The sequence below is a fragment of the Somniosus microcephalus genome, chromosome 11 (genome assembly GCF_052327205.1).
Source record: "Somniosus microcephalus isolate GS21.2 chromosome 11, FLI_Smic_1.0, whole genome shotgun sequence".
NCBI classification, from domain to species: Eukaryota; Metazoa; Chordata; class Chondrichthyes; order Squaliformes; family Somniosidae; genus Somniosus; species Somniosus microcephalus.
Window position 1 is genome coordinate 23,495,325 of NC_140997.1, and position 21,158 is coordinate 23,516,482.

Below are 21,158 nucleotides of genomic sequence, written 5' to 3' on the forward strand. Positions count from 1 at the left end.
CTTTTAGCAGAGCTTGGGATTGAAAAGGACACAAACCATTTACACATCACGCAGTGGCTAAAAACTTCACTCCTATTGCAATTAAGTTTCAACTAAGCTAAGGTCAATATTTTAAGTGCCAAGCATAGCTCAGTTGGTAGGTGCTCACCTCTGAGTCAGAAGGTTGTGGATTCAATTCCCACTCCAGAGATTTGAGCATGTAATCTAGGCTGACACTGCAGTGCTGAGGGAGTGCTGCACTGCTGGAGGTGCCGTCTTTCGGATGAGACGTTAAACCGAGATCCTGTCTGCCCTCTCGGGTGGATCCACAACACTATTTGAGGAAGAGAGGGGAGTTCTCCCGGTGTCCTGGCTAACATTTATCTCTCAACCAACATCACTGAAACAGATTATCTGGCCATTTATTTCACTGCTGTTTGTGGGAGCTTGCTGTGCACAAAGTGGCTGCCAAGTTTCCTACATCAGAACAGTGACGACACTTCAAAAGTTCTTTATTGGCTGTGAAGCACTTTGGGATGTTCTGAGGTCATGAAAGGTGCTATACAAATGTACGGTCTTTCTTCATTTCATCACAATAGGAAGGGGTGTTAACTGCAGAATATGAAAGCTGTACACTTTCCTTCTCCATATGTGTGAGGCATTCCACATTGCTTCCCTAGCATTTTGTATTGGCTGGCACTGTGCGCCAATGTCCACTTTTACAGGTAAATATGTCCAATCAGAAGAGAGGAAAGAGATTTATGCTTTTCTTTCCCACCTGCCCATTTGACCACCTTTAATTGCATACAGGCTCAGACAACCACTACTCTTAAACCATTTCACACTCCCTGTAAGAAACTGTTGATATAAATGTTTGCTTTTAGAAAGGGCATCTACTGATTAAAACAAGGCAGGAACATTTCATTTGTTTGCTATTGGTAGCCAAATCATAAATGCATTCTTTGTACTCGCGTTCACAGTGTGCCAGCTGTGGCTCTGTGGGTAGCGCTCTCGCCTCTGAGTCAGAAGGTTGCGGGTTCACGTTCCACTCCAGAGACTTGAGCACATGAAGCTAGGCTGACACTCCAGTGCAGTGCTGAGGGAGCGCTGCACTGTCGGAGGTGCCGTCTTTCGGATGAGACGTTAAACCGAGGCCCCCGTCTGCTCTCTCAGGTGGCACTATTTCGAAGAAGAGCAGGGGAGTTATCCCTGGTGTCTTGGCCAATATTTATCCCACTATCAACATCACTAAAAACAGATTATTTGATCATTATCACGTTGCTGTTTGTGGGAGTTGCTGAGCGCAAATTGGCTGCCGCATTTCCTACATTACAACAGTGACTACACTTCAAATAGTACTTCATTGGCTGTAAAGCGCATTGAGACGTCCGGTGGTCGGGAAAGGCGCTATATACAGGAGACTTTGGTTTATCCAGAGGTTGTATGTCTGGAAACCTCGATCTACCGGCAGAAATCAGGAGCCGTTTTGTTAGGTTTTTTTTCTTCTCGTGGCTTTTTTTTCCAACAGTCAGGCTCTGGAAAGTCTCTCTGAAGCTGTTGCTAAGCTACAGAGACGCTTCCAAGGTACGGGCCGACTGTTTGAAGCTGTTGCTAAGCAACAGTGTTTGTTGTCAGATACGGAGATGAAAACCTCCGTATGCTTCAACATTAACACTGGTATGTCCGGCAATTTTGATAGATCGGCAACAGCTCGGTCCTGTCGGTGCCGGATATCACAAAGTTTCCTGTAGATGCAAGTCTTTCAGCTTTTTGCTACCAAAAGGAGAAATTATTCCCAAACATGTTTAAGATTTCAGTACAAACAACAAACAAAGGAAATGCGTCACAGGGTATTTTCATATATGAAAGGAAACTCCATTGGAATAACCCAGCAAACAACAACAACAACAGAAGAAATGAAAGTTTTATCAATTGACATTCTACTGAGTCAAGCAGTCCCACCTGCTCAACCTCTCACTGACCAATACAGGCCTTCCAATCCGAGAAAGACGTATAGGGGTGAGGGGTGAGAGGTCAAGTATACAGAAGTGACCATTATCAAGACCTATAGCCCCAAATGTGATAAAAGAAGATATCTGTGCAGTTATTTTGGTTGCTTCTTGTTGCTCTTTTTTTTATTGGTTGGAGCTGCTGGCTCGAGGCAGCCCGAGGGCGGACATTTTAGGGGTCATTTTAACATTGAGCGATGGCGTAAAATGACCGACATTGAATTAACCTCGCGTTATACATTGACTTCAAAAGAAAGGAAAATCGTGCGGGCGGTTAATTCGATATCGCCCACTTTACACCATTGCCTAAAGTTAAAATGATCCCCTTTGAATAGAAATTTACCCTCTGACTTGATGAAGTTTAGCTCTCTGAAGCAACGATGGATTATGGCGAGATTGATAATGCCAATGGGCACAGAAATGTCAGTTTGGGGCCAGTTTTATGTTGTGGATTGACCCCTGATAGGATGTCTGGACTACATTCAAACAAGTCCCACCTACAACACACACTGCCACCCAGTTATAGTCAATTGAACATGAGAGCTGTACAGATAATTTAGTAATTTTAATAACCTTATTAATTCAGAACTGTTAGCCAAGCCGCCCACACAGAAGAGTGAGATTACTGAATTGTAATGGATGGTTCGCAGGATGGGGCAATAGTTTAGCAATGGTTAATCAGACTTACGGACTGGTCACCAAGCCAACCAAGGGCATTCCCGAAGAAGCCTCGTTTCCAGTAACTCACCTCATGTGAGAAACTAGAAGATGCATCTTGTTCATCCCACATTCGACTTCTCCCTTTTACTTTCACGCTCATGCTTTCCACCTCATCCTCTTCGTCCTGGTTCATTGTCCTCGCTTTCTTTCTGGCCCCCTCGCCAATCTCCATCTCATCTGACAGCAAGAAACCTTTTCCATGGCTGGTGATTGAAAGGCAGGAGTCAAAGCCGGACCGAGTGCAGGCCGTAAAAGTGCGGAAAAGGAAGAAGCTTCCAGAACAGGCACACCATTTAATAAAAGATATAAACGAAACAAACCTGAGCGGAGAGGCGTAACCTTGTGCAGACTGGTCCTGAATTCCCTAAGGCGCACATGTCAGTTGAGTGTTGGCTTCTCGCTCTCTTCCCTAACTTGCTTGGCCCCCTCCCTCTACACCAGACCGATAAAAGATTCTTACAGAAGATGGTTTGATAGCTAGAAGTGACCTGCTGCTATGAAAAGGTATTGGGTGTTGATGGGGGTGGGGGGGGAATTGGGCTGCATCACCAGCCTGCACAGGCTGTCTGGTGCTCAATGACTATTCAGATAACACTGTCGTAGCTAATCGATAATGAACCATTTCTCTCCACGCATTAACTTACTTCCCACTCTTGCTGTCACTTCGCCCTCTATCAACATGCGGTGACGGAGCACTTGAGCCATGCTTTCTCTTTCGCGGCCTTCCAGGTCCTCGCCGCGAGAAACTCCTACTTTTCTCATCCCGTTTTTCTCTACGGAGATACAATATGGATTATTTTAAATGTGATTTAGTAACTAAACTTGTTTGTAGTAGCGAACTTCTAACAGGCCTGGCCTTAATTACGCGAATCAATGTGATCCCTATCCCCATTTACATAACGTAAGGTCACTGTCCTGATAGCCCCCTTCTTGGATCTTTGCCCAGTGCAGGTAGACAGGGCGACTATGATTCTGACAGTATTAACTCGCACGTTAATTAATGTTCCGGGAAGGATGGTTTAAGCTTGGGCTATGACCTATATTGCTATATGCTTGTCAATGCGGTAGTTGGCTTTATTGTGGCTGAATTGCAGTAGCTAATGGTGGTAGGAGACTCTCAAGGGTTCCAGATTTATCTATTAGTTGTGAAGATTTTAGTAGTCTGACAGAAAGGCCGCACCAGCTTGACTGTGATTTGCAGTCCATTGAATGAGCTGTCTTTGAAGTGAAGTCACTTACTCAGTGTCTCTTCTCTTCTGGAGCTTGGCCAGTTCCCTTTGTTTCTCCTTGTATCTCCTCTGTAGTTCTGCCAGCTTCATCCTGTAATCCAACTCCATGGCATCCATCCCCTCAATGGCAGATTTAATGGAGAACATCTAAGTTTGAAAGCACACTGCTTTGAGAGAAAGTCTTGAAAGGAGCCAGCAGGACATAACTGTTTGAAGTGGAAGTCATATTCATTGTTCTCATAGATTAAAAATGACACGGCCTTGAAGGATATTTTTAAAACTCTCCCCATTCAAATACTTTATAGTGTAATTAGGCCAAAGATTCATATTAACGTTGACAGTGTATACATTGTAGTTTAAAAATGCAAAAGTTAGTAGTTTAAATTGCAGTTGGACTCCTCAGCCTATCTCTACCAAATAGTAATAACTATTATAAAGACTATTAATATGCAGCCTGATCCTTTCATGATAGTAGAGAAGTAGGTTCTATAGTGTACGTGCACATTCTCCTGTTGTGATTTAGACAAAATAAAACCAATAAGCATCCATTTTATTTACCAGCAAACAGCAGAGACATCAAAATGGAGTAAAATGTGAATGTCCCTCTCACATTATTAAACTTGTATGGCAGCATTTGAATAAAACATTTAAATTAATGTAAACTCTTCTGTGTTTTTGCCGATGGCAAGTGGGGGAAGCTGCGGCTCAGTGGTAGCACCCTTGTCTCTCTGAGTCAGGAAGGTTACAGGTTCAAGTCCCACTCCAATGAGCACAAAATCCAGACTGACACTCCAGTGCAGTACTGAGGGAGCGCTGCACTGTCAGAGGGGCAGTACTGAGGGAGTGCTGCACTGTCAGAGGGGCAGTACTGAGGGAGTGCTGCACTGTCAGAGGGGCAGTACTGAGGGAGTGCTGCACTGTCGGAGAGGCAGTACTGAGGGAGTGCTGCACTGTCGGAGGGGCAGTACTGAGGGAGCGCTGCACTGTCAGAGGGGCAGTACTGAGGGAGTGCTGCACTGTCAGAGGGGCAGTACTGAGGGAGCGCTGCACTGTCGGAGAGGCAGTACTGAGGGAGTGCTGCACTGTCAGAGGGGCAGTACTGAGGGAGCGCTGCACTGTCGGAGAGGCAGTACTGAGGGAGTGCTGCACTGTCAGAGGGGCAGTACTGAGGGAGTGCTGCACTGTCAGAGGGGCAGTACTGAGGGAGCGCTGCACTGTCAGAGGGGCAGTACTGAGGGAGCGCTGCACTGTCAGAGGGGCAGTACTGAGGGAGTGCTGCACTGTCAGAGAGGCAGTACTGAGGGAGTGCTGCACTGTCAGAGGGGCAGTACTGAGGGAGCGCTGCACTGTCGGAGAGGCAGTACTGAGGGAGTGCTGCACTGTCAGAGGGGCAGTACTGAGGGAGTGCTGCACTGTCAGAGGGGCAGTACCGAGGGAGTGCTGCACTGTCAGAGGGGCAGTACTGAGGGAGCGCTGCACTGTCAGAGGGGCAGTACTGAGGGAGCGCTGCACTGTCAGAGGGGCAGTACTGAGGGAGCGCTGCACTGTCAGAGGGGCAGTGCTGAGGGAGCGCTGCACTGTCGGAGGGGCAGTACTGAGGGAGTGCTGCACTGTCAGAGGGGCAGTACTGAGGCAGTGCTGCACTGTCGGAGGGGCAGTACTGAGGGAGCGCTGCACTGTCAGAGGGGCAGTACTGAGGGAGTGCTGCACTGTCGGAGGGGCAGTACTGAGGGAGTGCTGCACTGTCGGAGGGGGCTATCTTTCAGTTGAGACATTAGACCAAAACCCTGTCTGCCCTCTTGGGTGGATGTTAAAGATCCCATTTCACTATTTTGAAGAGGAGTTCTCTCAGTGTGCTGGCCAATATTTGTCCCTCAGCCAACACATAAAACAGATTATCCAGTCATTATCACATTGCTGTTTGTGGGAGCTTGCTGTGCGCAGGTTGGCTGCTACGTTTCCGACATCACAACAGTGACTACACTTCAAAAAGTACTTCATTGGCTGTAAAGTGCTTTGGGATGCCCTGAGGTCACAAAAGGCGCTATATAAATGCAAGACTTTTTTCTTTCTATAATCTTGGAAGGGCAATATTGGCATTGTATGTTTTTTGTATTGAACAGTGACTTAATGCAGCTCTAAATTTTTTTTTTAATTCACTCACAGGCTCATCCTTCTTCTGCATCCAGCTGTATCTCTTGTTTGGATTCAGCTCACGGGGGAGCCTGATGGTCACTGGTCCACTCTTTGTGTTTTCAAGAGTTTCAGTGCTAATCGAAGGCATGGAGTCCATCATCAGCGCCTGTGTGCTGGCAACAAGGAGGCTTTCCAAATCCAAGTGGGCCCCTCCTCCTTCCAGCCCTTCGAAAAAATAGAAATGGGGATTTAAATTTTTTTTTTTTTTTTTTTTTAAGGCAACGAGACCTGGGTGTCCTTGTGCACCAGTCGCTGAAGGTAAGCATGCAGGTGCAGCAGGCGGTTAAGAAGGCAAATGGTATGTTGGCCTTCATAGCAAGAGGGTTTGAGTACAGGAACAAGGATGTCTTGCTGCAGTTGTACAGGGCCTTGGTGAGACCACATCTTGAGTATTGTGTGCAGTTTTGGTCGCCTTATCTGAGGAAGGATGTTCTTGCCATGGAGAGAGTGCAGCGAAGATTCACCAGACTGATACCTGGGATGGCAGGAATGACGTATGAGGAGAGATTGTGTCGATTGGGCTTGTACGCACTGGAGTTTAGAAGATTGAGAGGGGATCTCATCGAAACCTATAAAATTCTGTCAGGCCTGGACAGACTAGATGCTGGAAGAATGTTCCCGATGGTTGGGGAGTCCAGAACCAGGGGTCATAGTCTAAGGATAAGGGGTAAGCCATTTAGGACTGAGATGAGGAGGAATTTCTTCACCCAGAGTGGTGAACCTGTGGAATTCTCTGCCACAGAGGGCGGTGGAGGCCAGTTCATTAAATATATTCAAGAAAGAGTTGGATATATTTCTTAAGGCTAAAGGGATCAAGGGATATGGGGAGAAGGCAGGGACAGGGTACTGAATTTGGATGATCAGCCATGATCTCATTGAATGGCGGAGCAGGCTCGAGGGGCCGAATGGCCTACTCCTGCTCCTATCTTCTATGTTTCTATGTTTCTTCTTTCCCCAGTTACAGTCTCATTGCAAATTTTTAAAAAGAATACAATGATCTCTCATTTATTTCTAGTAATCTTTTACAGTCAGTTTGGTAGAGTAATAGTTAGCTTACTGGACTAGTAATCCAGAGGCCTGGACTAATAATTCTGAGAATGTGAGTTGAAGTCCTACCATGGCAGTTTGTGAATTTGGATTTAGTACAAAGCGACCATGAAGCTGTTGGATCGTCGTAAAAACCCAACAGGTTCATTAAATGTACTTTAGGGAAGGAAACCCGCTGTCCTTACCTGGTTTTAATTTGTCTTACAATACTCCTGTGAGTCACCTTGGGACGTTTTACGACGTTAAAGGCGCTATATAAATACAAGTTGTTGTTGTGGTGGTGGTGGTTGGGCTTCACAGAATCACAGAATCACAGAAACCCCACAGTGCAGATAGAGGCCATTTCGGCCCATCGAGCCTGCACCGACACATATCCCACCCGATCCCCGTAACCCCTACACCAACACATATCCCACCCTATCCCTGTAACCCCATGTATTTAATCCCCCTAACACTAAGGGTCAATTTATCATAGCCAATCAACCTAACCCGCACATCTTTGGACTGTGGGAGGAAACCGGAGCACCCGGAGAAAACCCACGCAAACACGGGGAGAATGTGCAAACTCCACACAGACAGTCACCCGAGGCCGGATTCGAACCCGGGTCTCTGGCGCTGTGAGGCAACAGTGCTAACCACTATGCCACCGTGCTGCCCTTATACGTGACTCCAGTCCCACACCAACACGGTTAACTCTTCACTGCCCCCTGAAGTGGCCTAGCAAGCCACTCAGTTGCATCAAGCTCAGGGCAACTAGAGATGGGCAATAAATGCCAACCGTACCAGCGATGCCCACGTCCCAAAAATGAGTTGAAGAAAATCCTCACTGTCAACTGGAAATATTACCATCATTAATTGGTTGTGGGGATCTAAAATGGCACACAGCTTACAGCATAGTTTATAATGCAGAATGCTGTTGAGTGAGATAGGAAGATTTTCTTTTTGGCCTCGATGGTCAGGCCACCCACCCCACCCTTCACCCGCGAAGCCAATCAGTCGCAGAAGTTGGACTTGGGACCACCTGAAGTCCACTGAAGCGCAATTCCGTCAAGCGATGTTGACACCCGAATGCTCATTCCTACCAGCGGCATTTGAGTGTTTGACTACCCAACGCAATTGGCATGCATTCGGTACTGTTTTTTCCACGTTCTCCCTGTCTGTTTTAAGAAAAAGTGTTAACTGTACACTTGACGAAAGCAAACGGGATCACGACGCCTCAGCCACTATTTTATTAGCGTGTGACCTTACGTTGATTATCAGCGATTTATTTGAAAGAACCCCCCCACCCCCCAACCCTCCAATTTATTCACAGTCCTGTCTCCTGACATCACAGATGAGGAATCAAATCAGTGCATCCATTTTTTTAAATCCAAGTTTGTGATTTTTAGAAGAAAAGTGGACCTTCGCTCTGGGCACGATCATTAAACCCTGGAATATTTTACAGGCCCATCAATAAGCCTCATGACAATAGCGGACTCTGAGTGTTGCTCTGGATGGCGGTGCTTTCCCAAAATGCAATTCACACAATGAAAGAACGTTGCATCAATGACCCATATCAAAACAATGTAAAAAGATGTTGTGAATAACTGGCAATGAGGACCCAGGAAGCCGCGCAGGTCTGCAATCATTTAGTTCCTCTGTAAAAATGTCACAACAATTTCCACAAAGGGCCGTTTGGTAGAAGATTTAGGCCTAGAAATTCGGTTGGCTGCGCCACCAGTTAGCGCCCAAAGAGGGCACTTAATGGGTTTAGTGCCACTGGCCACGCCTCCCGCAAAATTTAGCAGGGCGCTAATGGCGGCGTTAGCCTGTAGCGCTGCGCCGCCACCGATGACGTCATCGGTGTGCGCAGCGCCCCGCTACCGCCCCGATCGCGAAATTTGGTAGCGCCCCCCCGCTGTAATGCCGGTCGCAATTTGCGACCAGTTCAGGGGGCCCTACCTGCGGCGGTAGAGGCGCGGTGGTGCGGGGCGGCCATTTTTTTTGCTGGCCGCCTGCCAGCACCTCTTCGCGCAGCCGTCCCGGGCCCCCTGAGCACCCCCCCCCCCCCCCCGCGTTGTGCCGGCTGTCTCCCAAGAGCCCGGCACTTCTCCTCGGTGCCGGGCTCTTTTGCTGGCACTCGCGATCTCTGATCGCGCTGCAGCAGGCCCCTCCCCTTTAAGAAAGGGAGGAAGGCCTGCAGTATCGCAGCACGCCATGCCGCAGCGTGTGGCGCTGCGGCACGTTGCGCTGCGATTTTCAGTTGCAGCGCCCCAAGAGGGATGCGGGGCGCCTCAAGCAGCGCCCCGCTTCCGTTTGGGGCGCTGAAGCTGAATTTCCGGCTGGCGCGCGCAGCTCCTTCCGGGGCGGTACTTCCGGCGCCCAGGCGAGGCTGGCGAATTTCTAGGCCTTAGTTTTGAAGATCTGTAGAATGTCCATAATTGGCTCCAAACCTTTGCAACAACAACTTGATGGCCAAGTTGTTGTGGTATTGGATGGGATGTATGGAAAAAAAGTTTCTTTTTATGTTTCTTTTGGCACATTTTTATACTAATTAATGCTGGAAATGGATTCTCTTTCCAACTTTTGGCACCCTGTGTCAGAGTCAAGGAGTCTCGGATCTGGTACAGCATTGGCCAGACGCAAAGTTAAACTCCCTTATTGGAAATAGTGTGCTTTCATCGCCAACCCAATGGCCCCTCTCCTCAGTGTAACTGTTCTACTTCCTACCTCGGCCAACCTTGCGGTTTCTCTCACACTGCCGCTTAATGCTGAGCAAAGGGCAATTGTGTGTTGTGGACTAAATCCAGGAGGAACTGAGCTGAGACTGGCCTTTCTCATTTCCCTGAAGATGCTTATAGTTAGCTCAGAGGAAGAAGACTTTCAATCTGGGCTGGATTCAAACTGGATTTTAACCCACTATCGCCCAGTTCCCTTGAAATTAGATCTGACTTGACCATGAGGTCAAATGTAAACATTTCTATCATACTTGGTTAGATCACATTTTGCATTGCAGAATGGAAATGGTTCTTGTGTGTCAAATATTTTTGATTGCAAGTGTTAGCCGTGTCTCAGTGGGTAGCACTCTCTCGCCTCTGAGTCAGACGGTTGTGGGTTTAAGTCCCACTCCAGAGGCTTGAGCACAAAAATCTAGGCTGACACTCCAGTGTCCAGTGCAGTGCTGCACTGTCGGAGGTGCCGTCTTTCAGATGAGACGCTAAACCGAGCCCCCGTCTGCCCTCTCGGGTGAACGTAAAAGATCCCACGGCACTATTTCGAAGAAGAGCAGGGGAGTTCTCCCCGGTGTCCTGGGGCCAATATTTATCCCTCAACCAACATCACTATAACAGATTATCTGGTCATTATCACATTGCTGTCTGTGGGAGCTTGCTGTGCACAAATTGGCTGCTGTGTTTCCTACATTACAACAATGACTACACTCCAAAAAGTACCTCATTGGCTGTAAAGCGCTTTGAGGTGTCCGGTGGTCGTGAAAGGCGCTATAGAAATGCAAGTCTGTCTTTCTTTTGATCGTACAATGGTTGACCTTAAACGGAGTCCTTTATATTCTTGTTGCAAGATTCTGCACTTTAAAAAAAATCTTACTATATCTTCAGTTGGAATTCTGGAAAAAAAAAGGATTTTCAAAGCTGCTAACATTTCACCACTAGGACATGGGTTCCAGTACAGATGGGATACAAGTCTCCTCAGTCTGTTAACTGTTGAGATCTTGTGAATAGTGAGTTTGGGTAGTCCTCAATGTGGCACTAAATTATTTACTGTACTCAAGAAAGAATACAGGATAGCTAGTTTGGGAAATGGAGAATGTTGCACTACTGCAGTGAGGGGCATCTTGAGGTCGGGGCTAAGATATGTTATTGAGGCAGAGTAGAGGGAGGCTTAGTTGTTCTATGCCTGACCTGAGAGTGCCAATTGTGTTCTGTTACCAAACGCCAACATCCCCAAGTACTTGGATGAGCAGAAAATTCCCTGGGGAAGGAGAAGGAAGAAGTAGAAAACCAAAGGCTACTTACGTTTATTGATCTCACTTGATCGGCGCCGTTCCAGTTCGAGTTCAGCGATTTCACTCAGCAGGGCAATGCCAATCAGGGAAGGCCCGTCGGCCGCACTAAAGTCAGAAGGCATGGTGAGAACACTGGAGAAGGCTGTCTGGACTGGTAACGAACATGCTTGGGGAAGTTCTACAGCAGCCACCAGAGCATTCATACCAGCCATAGGGTCATCGAGTTTTATCTCCGGGGCATGATTATCAGGGATCTGAAAACACAACAATTCCCTTTTCAGCTCAAACTGCTCCAAGATAGGCTGGGTTGAGTGCGAAGGCGTGCTGGGTAATGCATCTTCAATGTTGTCCTCAATGTCCACTTGCTCGGTTTTAAAATAATGATCATTATGTTCTGCCAGTTCCTCTGCTTTTGAACTATCCACTTCAGAATGTGTGATAGTGCTTTGATAGTCACTAAGAGGGGAGCGGGCCTGCACTTGTTGCAGCTCAGTCTTGGCCTCCACCTCAGGGGTGCAAACTATCGTCCGGTAAGGTGACTGGCAGCTTTGGTGGTCTTCCTGGCTCTCCAAGACAGACGAGGCTTTGTGTTCTGTGGTCAGGTCTGTTGGCTCATTGTTCATCCCTCCAACAAACGGCATGGGTTTGCCTTGCACCTCGAGGTGTCGGTCACACACAGCCTTGTTGTCCTCAAGGTCAGTCAGATCTTCACATTGCACTTTGATCTCAATTGGCTCTGCGCCTATGCTGGCCCGCAAGTCCTCTCGCCCTGCTGGGGGATGCAAGTTTATCGGCTTGACGTCGGGCGAGGACGGAGTAATAGAACAGGGCATGGGCTCGGAGGACTCAGCTGGCAGTGGTACATCTGGTGCCAAACCATCGGCATCAGATGCAGCAGTAGGCTGCAGGAGGTAAGGGTAATGGCTGCCAAAGGACGTTGGGAGGGACCGATAAGGGTATCCTTGAGGAATCTCTATAAAATACAGAGAAAAACATCAGAGTTACCTCACAAGCGGATCAAACTGCCAATTCAGATAAATGCTGGCATCGCTGGTAGAAGATCTACAAAAGCTGCTGGGCTACATCCCATACAAAGAGCACATTTTATATGTGTACACATATAGGGGCACAATATTTCCTAAAGCTGATTACAACACGTTAAGTGATCTTATATGGAATGACATGCACTAAAGTTACTGCAAAGAACTGAGTGACCTTAAAAGAAAATGTTGATCTTGTAAGCTCATTCCCGTATCTTTATTTTAGTACATTTATCATGTCAGATGGGACCAGATACTAGTCGCAATCACAACCGGCTTTCATGATGACCAATTATGAAGCCTAATGCAGCAAAAAGAATTTAGGTCCTTCGCAAACTAAGAAAGCCAACAACCTTTTTGAATGGATGTATTCATGTATTGGACAATGTCAACTGACCCAGAGATAATCCGATGCAATATTTACGTTAAAGTTCACATAAAGCTGCTTGCTGCAGTCCAGGCAAGTTGGCCACCATCTTCTGATGCCAAGCTATTCTGGAACAGACAAAGACTTGAACACCACTTACGGGCAGGAAGCAGGTTGAACATTAGTGAGAAGGAGAAGCAAGGTCGAACATTGTATGGGTGCCAATGTGTCCCTGGCCAGAAATTTAGCAAGCTGTAGAGACTGCACGATACGTGGTGCATTATATGCTCTGATCTACATCCAATGTTTGGAGTGCCCTGGTTCAGTTTAGGATTTCCTCATCTCCATTCAGTGCTACAAGTATTTCACTGGTACTGTGCATGACTGCAAATATCACCGATGATGTGCAACTCCTTACCAGGAAACAAGGCTTGAAAAGGAGCAGAGGCATCTTTCTCCAAGTCTTTCTTGTCAGACTCTTCGGACACTTCCACTTTCTGGGGCAGAGCTGGGGCCGGAGGAGGTGAACCAGGTGGAGGGCTGGCCAGATGGGATGCTGGAGATGGCGAATGATAAGGTCGCGGGGGCAGTGGCTCCCCCATCTCAGGTCTTACATCAGACTTCAGTTTTAACCTGGGAGATGAGGTGTGCGATGAGGGAGGTGGGGTACCTGTCTTGTGATAGGACGTGGATGGCACTGGGGATTGCGATAGGTGCCTCTTCTGTAACATTCCTGAAGAGGAGGCCACAAGCCCGTGTTTGCTTCCCTCAGAGCTTCTCTTGCACACTTTCTCTTCCATCTCATTTCTATGTTCGTTTGCTTTCAGCCTTTCCTGTTGTAAAAATGAAATGTTATGTAGTGAAGACTTCCCCCCCCCCCCTGCATCCGACTGTTTTTATTGATAAATAAAGAGCAATAAGGATGATACAAGTGTTTTTAAAAGGGTGTTACCTCTTTTGGACCAGGCCTGGCAAACAGTCAAAGGATTACCAAACAAAATTCGACAGTAACCTAATTCACAAGAGTATGGCAACATCTGCACTCCACGTGGCAGACGCCACAGGGGAGATGTTCCTGGGCCGGTGCCCTGGACTGCCAGCGTACAGTGAAAATGGGACAATTGGGCAGGTCAGAGTTCACGCCTGTAAAGGAACCTGCCCGATTCACCGGCATTTGCTGTGCCCAGATGATCCAGTTCCCCTGGGCTGGCAGAACCAGACAAACCTTCCCTAGTACGGGATACTTGCCAATCGGTGCTGTATTGGTACCAACGCTCACAGCAAATTTTAATGCAGGCGTTAAGACGACACAGAGGAGGAGTGTGGTCCAAGGATGTTCATTAAAAAAACAATACCAACTGTGGTTAGCACTGTTGCCTCACAGCGCCAGGGACCCGGGTTCGAATCCGGCCTCGGGTGACTGTCTGTGTGGAGTTTGCACATTCTCCCCGTGTTTGCGTGGGTTTTCTCCGGGTGCTCCGGTTTCCTCCCACAGTCCAAAGATGTGCGGGGTTAGGTTGATTGGCCATGATAAAAATTGACCCTTAGTGTTAGGGGGATTAAATACGTGGGGTTACGGGGATAGGGTGGGATATGTGTTGGTGTAGGGGTTACGGGGATCGGGTGGGATATGTGTCGGTGCAGGCTCGATGGGCCGAAATGGCCTCTATCTGTACTGTGAGGTTTCTGTGATTTCTGTGAATACCAACTGTAAACTATATCCTAAAGATCGTTCGGCGCTGTTGATTTTGCAGGTGTAATTATGGAGGACCCATCAAAACAAGTTTGAAGAGCATTACATAAATGTGGGCCTACACGTATGTGTGTCAGCCTTAACTCAGTGGGCAGCGCCCGTGCCTTAGAGTCAGACAGTCGCAGGTTCATAGTCCCACTCCAGGGACTTGAGCACAAAATCTAGGCTGACGCTCCAGTGCAGTGCTGAGGGAGCGCTGCACTGTCAGAGGTGCCGTCCTTTGGATGAGACATTAAACCGAGGCCCCGTCTGCCCTCTCAGGTGGATGTAAAAGATCCCATAACACTATTTCGAAGAAGAGCAGGGGAGTTGTCCCCGGTGTCCTGGCCTATAATTATCCCTCAACCAACATCACTAAAAAAACTGATTATCTGGTTATTGTCACATTGCTGTTTTTGGGACCTTGCTGTGCGCAATTTGGCTGCCGCGTTTCCTACACTTCAAAATTGGCTATAAAGTATTTTGGGACGTCCTGAGGTTGTGAAAGGCGCTATATAAATTCAAGTTTTTATTTCTTTTAAATATTATGCATATCTACAGTATTAATAAATGGCAAAACAGTGCAATGCTAGTTGTGTAAATGTTGCGATACAGTAGATGTTTTCATCCACTTCAGCACACTACCACGGTTTGGGATGTTGTCTGAACCCCTTGTTACTCTTTCTGAACTCACTCAGCGTATGAGTTTCATGACTACCCGAGTGGCGTCAAAAATAAGAGAACCAGTTTTCACAGGCTCCCTTCTCATGTGGCTGCATTTTTTGATCTTCCACAGGCCTCGAAGCATTACTTTAATAAAACAATGGCCAGCGAGGTTCTCATGGGGTTCTACCTATCGTAACTCTGGTGCCCCCCCCAACCCCAGGAGAACGATGGAGATGGCCTGTTCCAGCTGCTTACGCCATTTTCCTGCGGGTGCCTCTGGGGTTATGCAGGAGAGCCGTAGAACCGCCATGGGATTGCAGGGCTGATGTGCTCCTGGCTACAGTGAAGTTTAAGTCTTCGCCCGTAAAGGTTGCTTAAAGAGGCCTGTTGAATATCACGCCGGTGGTTCGTCCTGAGTTTCAATAACAACAACTTGTATTTGTACAGCGCCTTTAACGTAGTAAAAATGTCTCATAAGAAATAGGGGCAGGAGGCGGCCATTTGGCCCCTCGAGCCTGCTCCGCCATTTAATGAGATCATGGCTGATCTGATCTTGGGCTCAGCTCCATTTCCCTGCCCGCTCCCCGTAACCCATCACTCCCTTATTATTCAAAAATCTGTCTCTCTCCACCTTAAATGAATTTAATGACCCAGCCTCCACAGCTCTCTGGGGTAGAGAATTCCACAGATTCACGACCCTCTGAGGGAAGGAATTCCTCCTCATCTCCGTTTTAAATGGGCGACTCCTTATTCTGAAACTATGTCTCGAGGCGCTTCACAGGAGCGTTATCAAACAAAACGCGACACCGAGCCACATAAGGAGTTACCAGGACAGACGATCAAAGAGGTAGGTTTTAAGGCGCATCTCAAGGGAGGAAAGAGAGGTGGAGAGACCGGAGAGGTTTAGGGAGGGAGTTCCAGAGCTTAGGGCCTAATGTCCCTGCTGTCTGCCTTGGCTATTTGAATCAGCTAACTTCAATCTCTTGTAGCTAAAGGACTCTTGCTCAGTTCACTAAATTCATCTGTTGTCTCTATTGCTCTCCTAACCTTGTTAAATGCTATGGAACTTTTGGAAAGAGCATTGAATCTGTCCACTCCAACTTCCCCTCCGCTCCAATTCTTCACAACTTCAATGCTCCCCCATCAGCAATGAGACAATGCACCTCTTCCGGTTGTGTGTATGGGAAGTGACGCGACGCCATGTATAGGACAGGGCAGCAGCGCCAAGTGCTGTGCCCCACCCCCCCCGCCATCGAAGAGCTTTTGCCGGTCCAGCTAATCTGACGAGTGGGACGGCCGGAGGATGCGAGAGGTCAGGGAGTCAACTTACGACGAGCTGCGCGCTGCGCTGGAGCTCCATGGCGTGGGCCGCCTGCTGCTGCAGCATGTACAGCTCGTGCTGGCGGAGGAGCTGCTGGTGAGACAGTAACTGGAGCTGGTGGGCGTGCTGCAGGGTGCTTCCGGTCGGGGGGTACATCGAAGGCCACAGCGGAGGCGCCCGTTCCATTAGCTCAGCTGCAAAAATGTACACAGCGGTCAGCATCGGGAAAACAAGACAAAAACAACCAAATACTGCGCGATATAACGGCTCAGTGAAAAACTATTAAATACAGAAACAGTTCATATATCGGTAGTATGTGCGTTAACTCCAAAAATCTGCTCCCAGACTCAGCCGCGCGATACGCGGGGGACCTCAGCAACGGCACCGGACCTCAGGCGCTAGGCAGGGGGAGGGGCCGGAGAGAGGGACAGAGGGGAGTGGGGGAGCGGGGGAGGGGAGGGGTGGGGGAGGGGAGGGGTGGGGGGGGGGAGAGGGAGACAGGGGAGGGGAGGGGTGGGGGGGGAGAGGGAGACACGGGAGGGGAGGGAGAGAGGGGAGGGGAGGGAGGGAGAGAGGGGAGGGGAGGGAGGGAGAGAGGGGAGGGGAGGGAGGGAGAGAGGGGAGGGGAGGGAGAGAGGGGAGGGGAGGGAGAGAGGGGAGGGGAGGGAGGGAGAGAGGGGAGGGGAGGGAGAGAGGGGAGGGGAGGGAGAGAGGGGAGGGAGGGATAGGACAGGGAGAGGACAGGACAGGGAGAGGACATGACAGGGAGAGGGGGGACACACAGGGGCAGGGAGACCAAACGCCCCAAAATTGCCCTCGCGCCCCAAAATTGCCCTCGCAACGCGGGGCTCGCTAGGCAGGGGGAGGGGCCGGAGAGAGGGACAGAGGGGAGTGGGGGAGCGGGGGAGGGGAGTGGGGGAGCGGAGTGGGGGAGCGGAGTGGGGGAGCGGGGGAGGGGAGTGGGGGAGGGGTGGGGGGGAGAGGGAGACAGGGGTGGGGGGGAGAGGGAGACAGGGGTGGGGGGGAGAGGGAGACAGGGGAGGGGAGGGAGGGAGAGAGGGGAGGGGAGGGAGGGAGAGAGGGGAGGGGAGGGAGGGAGAGAGGGGAGGGGAGGGAGGGAGAGAGGGGAGGGGAGGGAGGGAGAGAGGGGAGGGGAGGGAGAGAGGGGAGGGAGGGATAGGACAGGGAGAGGACATGACAGGGAGAGGGGGGACACACAGGGGCAGGGAGACCAAACGCCCCAAAATTTCCCTCGCGCCCCAAAATTGCCCTCGCAACGCGGGGCTCCCCAGCTAGTATATATATATAATATACATACTATTACTACTGAATTCCCACCTGTCAGCTCAGCAGCTCACTCTCTGTCTCTAACTATATATACACATATACACACACATATATATATCCATGTGAGAGAAAGAGAAGCACTGCTAGAATTTAAAACTTATGGGTAGCTTACCAGAATACGTCACTGGTAAGCTTCCCATTACTTTTCCAGCTCAGCCCACCCTACCCATTAAAGCTTTGCCCTGCTGGGTTACGTGGAGCTGAGTGGGAAAGTTGCCAGACCCAGAGACACATCTACCCCTCCAGGTCGCATTGATGAGCCAAGCCATCAGCAACGGTGCTCTGGAGTTACAGTGGATCTGTCTGCCTCAAGTGTAGGATTGTCAAGTCTTCCGCAGAGAGTTGACTTGGTTCTGAACCTCCATCACCAGGCATGTCAGCTTAGAGCCACCTCGATCCCAAAGATACCACACCTACCTTCAAACTCCCCCTGCACCCACACGTTGGATAGTCCCTAGTTGGTCATTAGACAACTGACAGATGGATTTAGCCCTCACTGGGTGGACAGCAGGTATTTGGAGCTCCTCATAAAGCATGGTGAGCACCAAGTGTGTGAATGCATCACCACCATCCTCCTGTACACATCCCTTCCTCCACTGAGTGACCCTCACACCAGTTGGGAGGTGCCGAGCTACAGCAGCAGCTGCTTGCCTCTCTCCCACCCGATCATGATGGGCACCAAGCCACTGGACATATCAGCGCATGCTCTTACGCCTGGCCTCGAGGTAGCACCTTCCAACAGCTGCGTTCCAAGTCTCGGGAGTTTCCTCACTAGCTGAAGGAGTAACTGACATGAATCAGTCATTCATGAAAGAAAGATTTATGAAATAATACTGAGCGGCCTACGGGTGGCGCTGTCCAGGGAGAGTATAAATACTCGGGCACGGGCCCAGCTTGTGCAGGACATTCTTAACAGGAACTAGTGAAGGACACAACTAGACCTCCATGTTGGAAAACAGTTGATTAAAGCTTTGTTTAACGCTTAGACCAAGTGCCTAGTAGTTTTCTTACGCCAGTAACATTTCAGCTTGGTGGTGGGGCTGAAAAATAGCAGCTGGTGTTGAGCCGGCCACTTTACTGTTCTCGATGTCCAGGTCTAATGTGGCACACCCACCTTAGGCATACAGCAACCTGACACACGCTGGAACGGACAGGATAGCCAATATCAACCATCCTTGTGTCAGTCAGCTGCCATTTTAAGATAGCTTTTGAATACAGGACCTTTCCCCATCAAGAGAGAGCTAGAACGTTGCAGTTTAATATCTGCGTACACAGCCAGCTCTGACTCTGCCTCTGGAACACTTCTCCCTTTTAACATACCAAAGTGCGGTAAATGTTCTGTTGGGATTACGACCAGCTGCCCGGACTGTGGGTCTCTTGCAAACTGGTACGTTGATGGCATAGAGCTAGGTATGCTGGGGTGAAATCCCGTCGGCATTCCCTGGTGTAACGATGGATGAGTCAGACCTGCACGAAGCAAAAGAATAAATTGGATGTGAAGACTGCCTGAAATAATCCTACTTCATTATATTTATTAAATATAAATAATAATGAAATAACACTCATTAAATGTGCAATTAAACTGAATAAATAACAAATACGAAGGATGATTCTGATTCATTCCGAGTTCAATACATCGCCAGGCTCAGCAGAAATGTGGTCAGAAACCAAAAAGCTTAAACGTGATATAGGTCTGACTGGTTACTGTGCCTTGCACTAGCAGTTGAATTGTACACAGCTATTCTCACCAGTGAACCAATCAAGCAAGTTCAGTTCAGCTTTAAGCATCAAAAGATCTCCTCCAAAGGTGGAGTTTGCACGGCCATTGTCTGTTTGGGACTGAACCAGGTCCAAGTTCAATCACTGGTCTGTGGTCTTAGATGAGGAGCACTCTCAGTGCGCCCGGACCTGGGACAGGTAAATCAGTCAAGAGTTACCTCTCCTGGGTACTTTCTAGTGCTCAGACCTGTGCACGTGTGCACAGCGCATGGGAGAGGACTGGGTTTGGATATGATGCTCCGCATTTTTAGAAATAACACGCCCAGCACCCACTGCCTGGGCTTAAACATGAAGACTGCTGCCTGGACAGGGTGCTGGAGAGCAGCCCGCCCCTGTGGAGCTGTATCCCGGGCATGCGGCAATGCCAGGAAGGGAGAAGGTTAGAGGGTCAGAACAAGAAAAATTCAAATCTCACTGGCTATTGTCCAAGTTTTTACAATGTGCCAAAACGTGTCAGGGACATGGGTGAACATTACATATTCACCAAGCTGTTCCAGGCTGGTATCTTCAGCAATGCCATTGTGCCATGAACTAACCGTCAAAAAATGTTACTGAAGAAGGTCAAGAACCATCACCAGTTACAGATAGAATTCCATTAAAGCAAAGGAAGTCTCACTGGCAACAACTACAGGGTATGAACGTCAGTATTTTTGGGGAGGTATGTACGCTTGTGCGGTTTCTTTGCTATTATTCCTTTCATTTGCAAGTGCAGTGTACCCACTGGCCAATAACGGGTGGATATTTCTCATTGGGCCAACTTATGGAGGTAGATCTCGACTTTGGGCGAAGGTGTAAAACGGACGATAGCTTTATCTCCATTCAAAGGAGAGATGTAAAATGAGCTGTCGACTCGCTATCACCTGTCTTACCCTATTCGCACAAAGTCTAGAAAAGAGAAGGCCGAGGGGTGACCTAAAAGAGACCTTTAAAATTACGAAGGGGTTTGATAGAGTAGACGTAGACAAAATGGTTCAACTTGTGGGGGAGTCCCAAACTAGGGGTCATAAATATAAGATAGTCACCAATAAATCCAGTAGGGAATTCAGGAGAAACTTCTTCACCCAGAGAGTGGTGAGAATGTGGAACTTGCTACCACAGGGAGTGGTTGAAGTGAATAACATGGATGTTTTTAAGGGGAAGCTAGATAAAACACATGAGGGAGAAAAGAATAGAAGGATATGCTGATAGGGTGGGATGAAGTAAGGTGGGAGGAGGCTCGAGTGGAGCATAAACACCGGCATAGACCAGCTGGGCCAAATGGCCTGTTTCTATGCTGTACCTTCTAGGTAAGAGCTACCCCAATAAGTCAACTTCCAAAGTTAATAAAACAGTTCCAATTCCCGGAGTTGTACTGACCGTACGGATGTCCTGTCAGCCACATGGAGGGGCTCCCGGTGCGAGGAAGCCAGGGGTGAGATGCTAAGTGTGAGGTGGGGTCAGTGGGCCAGCGTCCAGATCCAGCCAGAGCCGGGCCTCCCATCACCATCAGGTTAGAGTTCAGACTGCCGGTGCTGCAGCCTGGAGGGTGTAACCGGGCAAAATCCGCCAACTCCTTACTCTCTCTGTGGTTGGTCGAGAAAATAGCCAATTAGATTCAATCAAAGGTCAATGCAAAAAAAATCTGACATTATAATCTAAATTATACACCACATGCAGAAAGTCTATGTATATTTAAAATGTATTGCGAAACAATATGTACAGAGGCCGTAAAATGGCCACTATT

At 48.7% G+C, this 21,158-nt stretch overlaps 1 protein-coding gene across 10 annotated transcripts in view; it reads right to left on the minus strand.

Moving 5' to 3' along the window:
* The window catches only part of tnrc18 (trinucleotide repeat containing 18), a 198,495-nt gene that overhangs the window by 55,952 nt on the left and 121,385 nt on the right, over positions 1 to 21,158 (minus strand). For 9 of the 10 annotated variants that reach the window (XM_086000340.1, XM_086000338.1, XM_086000339.1 and 6 more), the window contains 9 exons: positions 20,792 to 20,997; positions 18,977 to 19,123; positions 16,319 to 16,503; positions 13,009 to 13,423; positions 11,194 to 12,156; positions 6,102 to 6,298; positions 3,948 to 4,084; positions 3,353 to 3,481; positions 2,737 to 2,911 (listed from right to left, as the gene is read on the minus strand). In XM_086000340.1, the coding sequence (XP_085856466.1) occupies positions 2,737 to 2,911; positions 3,353 to 3,481; positions 3,948 to 4,084; positions 6,102 to 6,298; positions 11,194 to 12,156; positions 13,009 to 13,423; positions 16,319 to 16,503; positions 18,977 to 19,123; positions 20,792 to 20,997 (2,554 nt within the window). The remainder of the gene's footprint in view (positions 1 to 2,736; positions 2,912 to 3,352; positions 3,482 to 3,947; positions 4,085 to 6,101; positions 6,299 to 11,193; positions 12,157 to 13,008; positions 13,424 to 16,318; positions 16,504 to 18,976; positions 19,124 to 20,791; positions 20,998 to 21,158) is intronic. The other variant, XM_086000344.1, reaches the window with a different exon arrangement.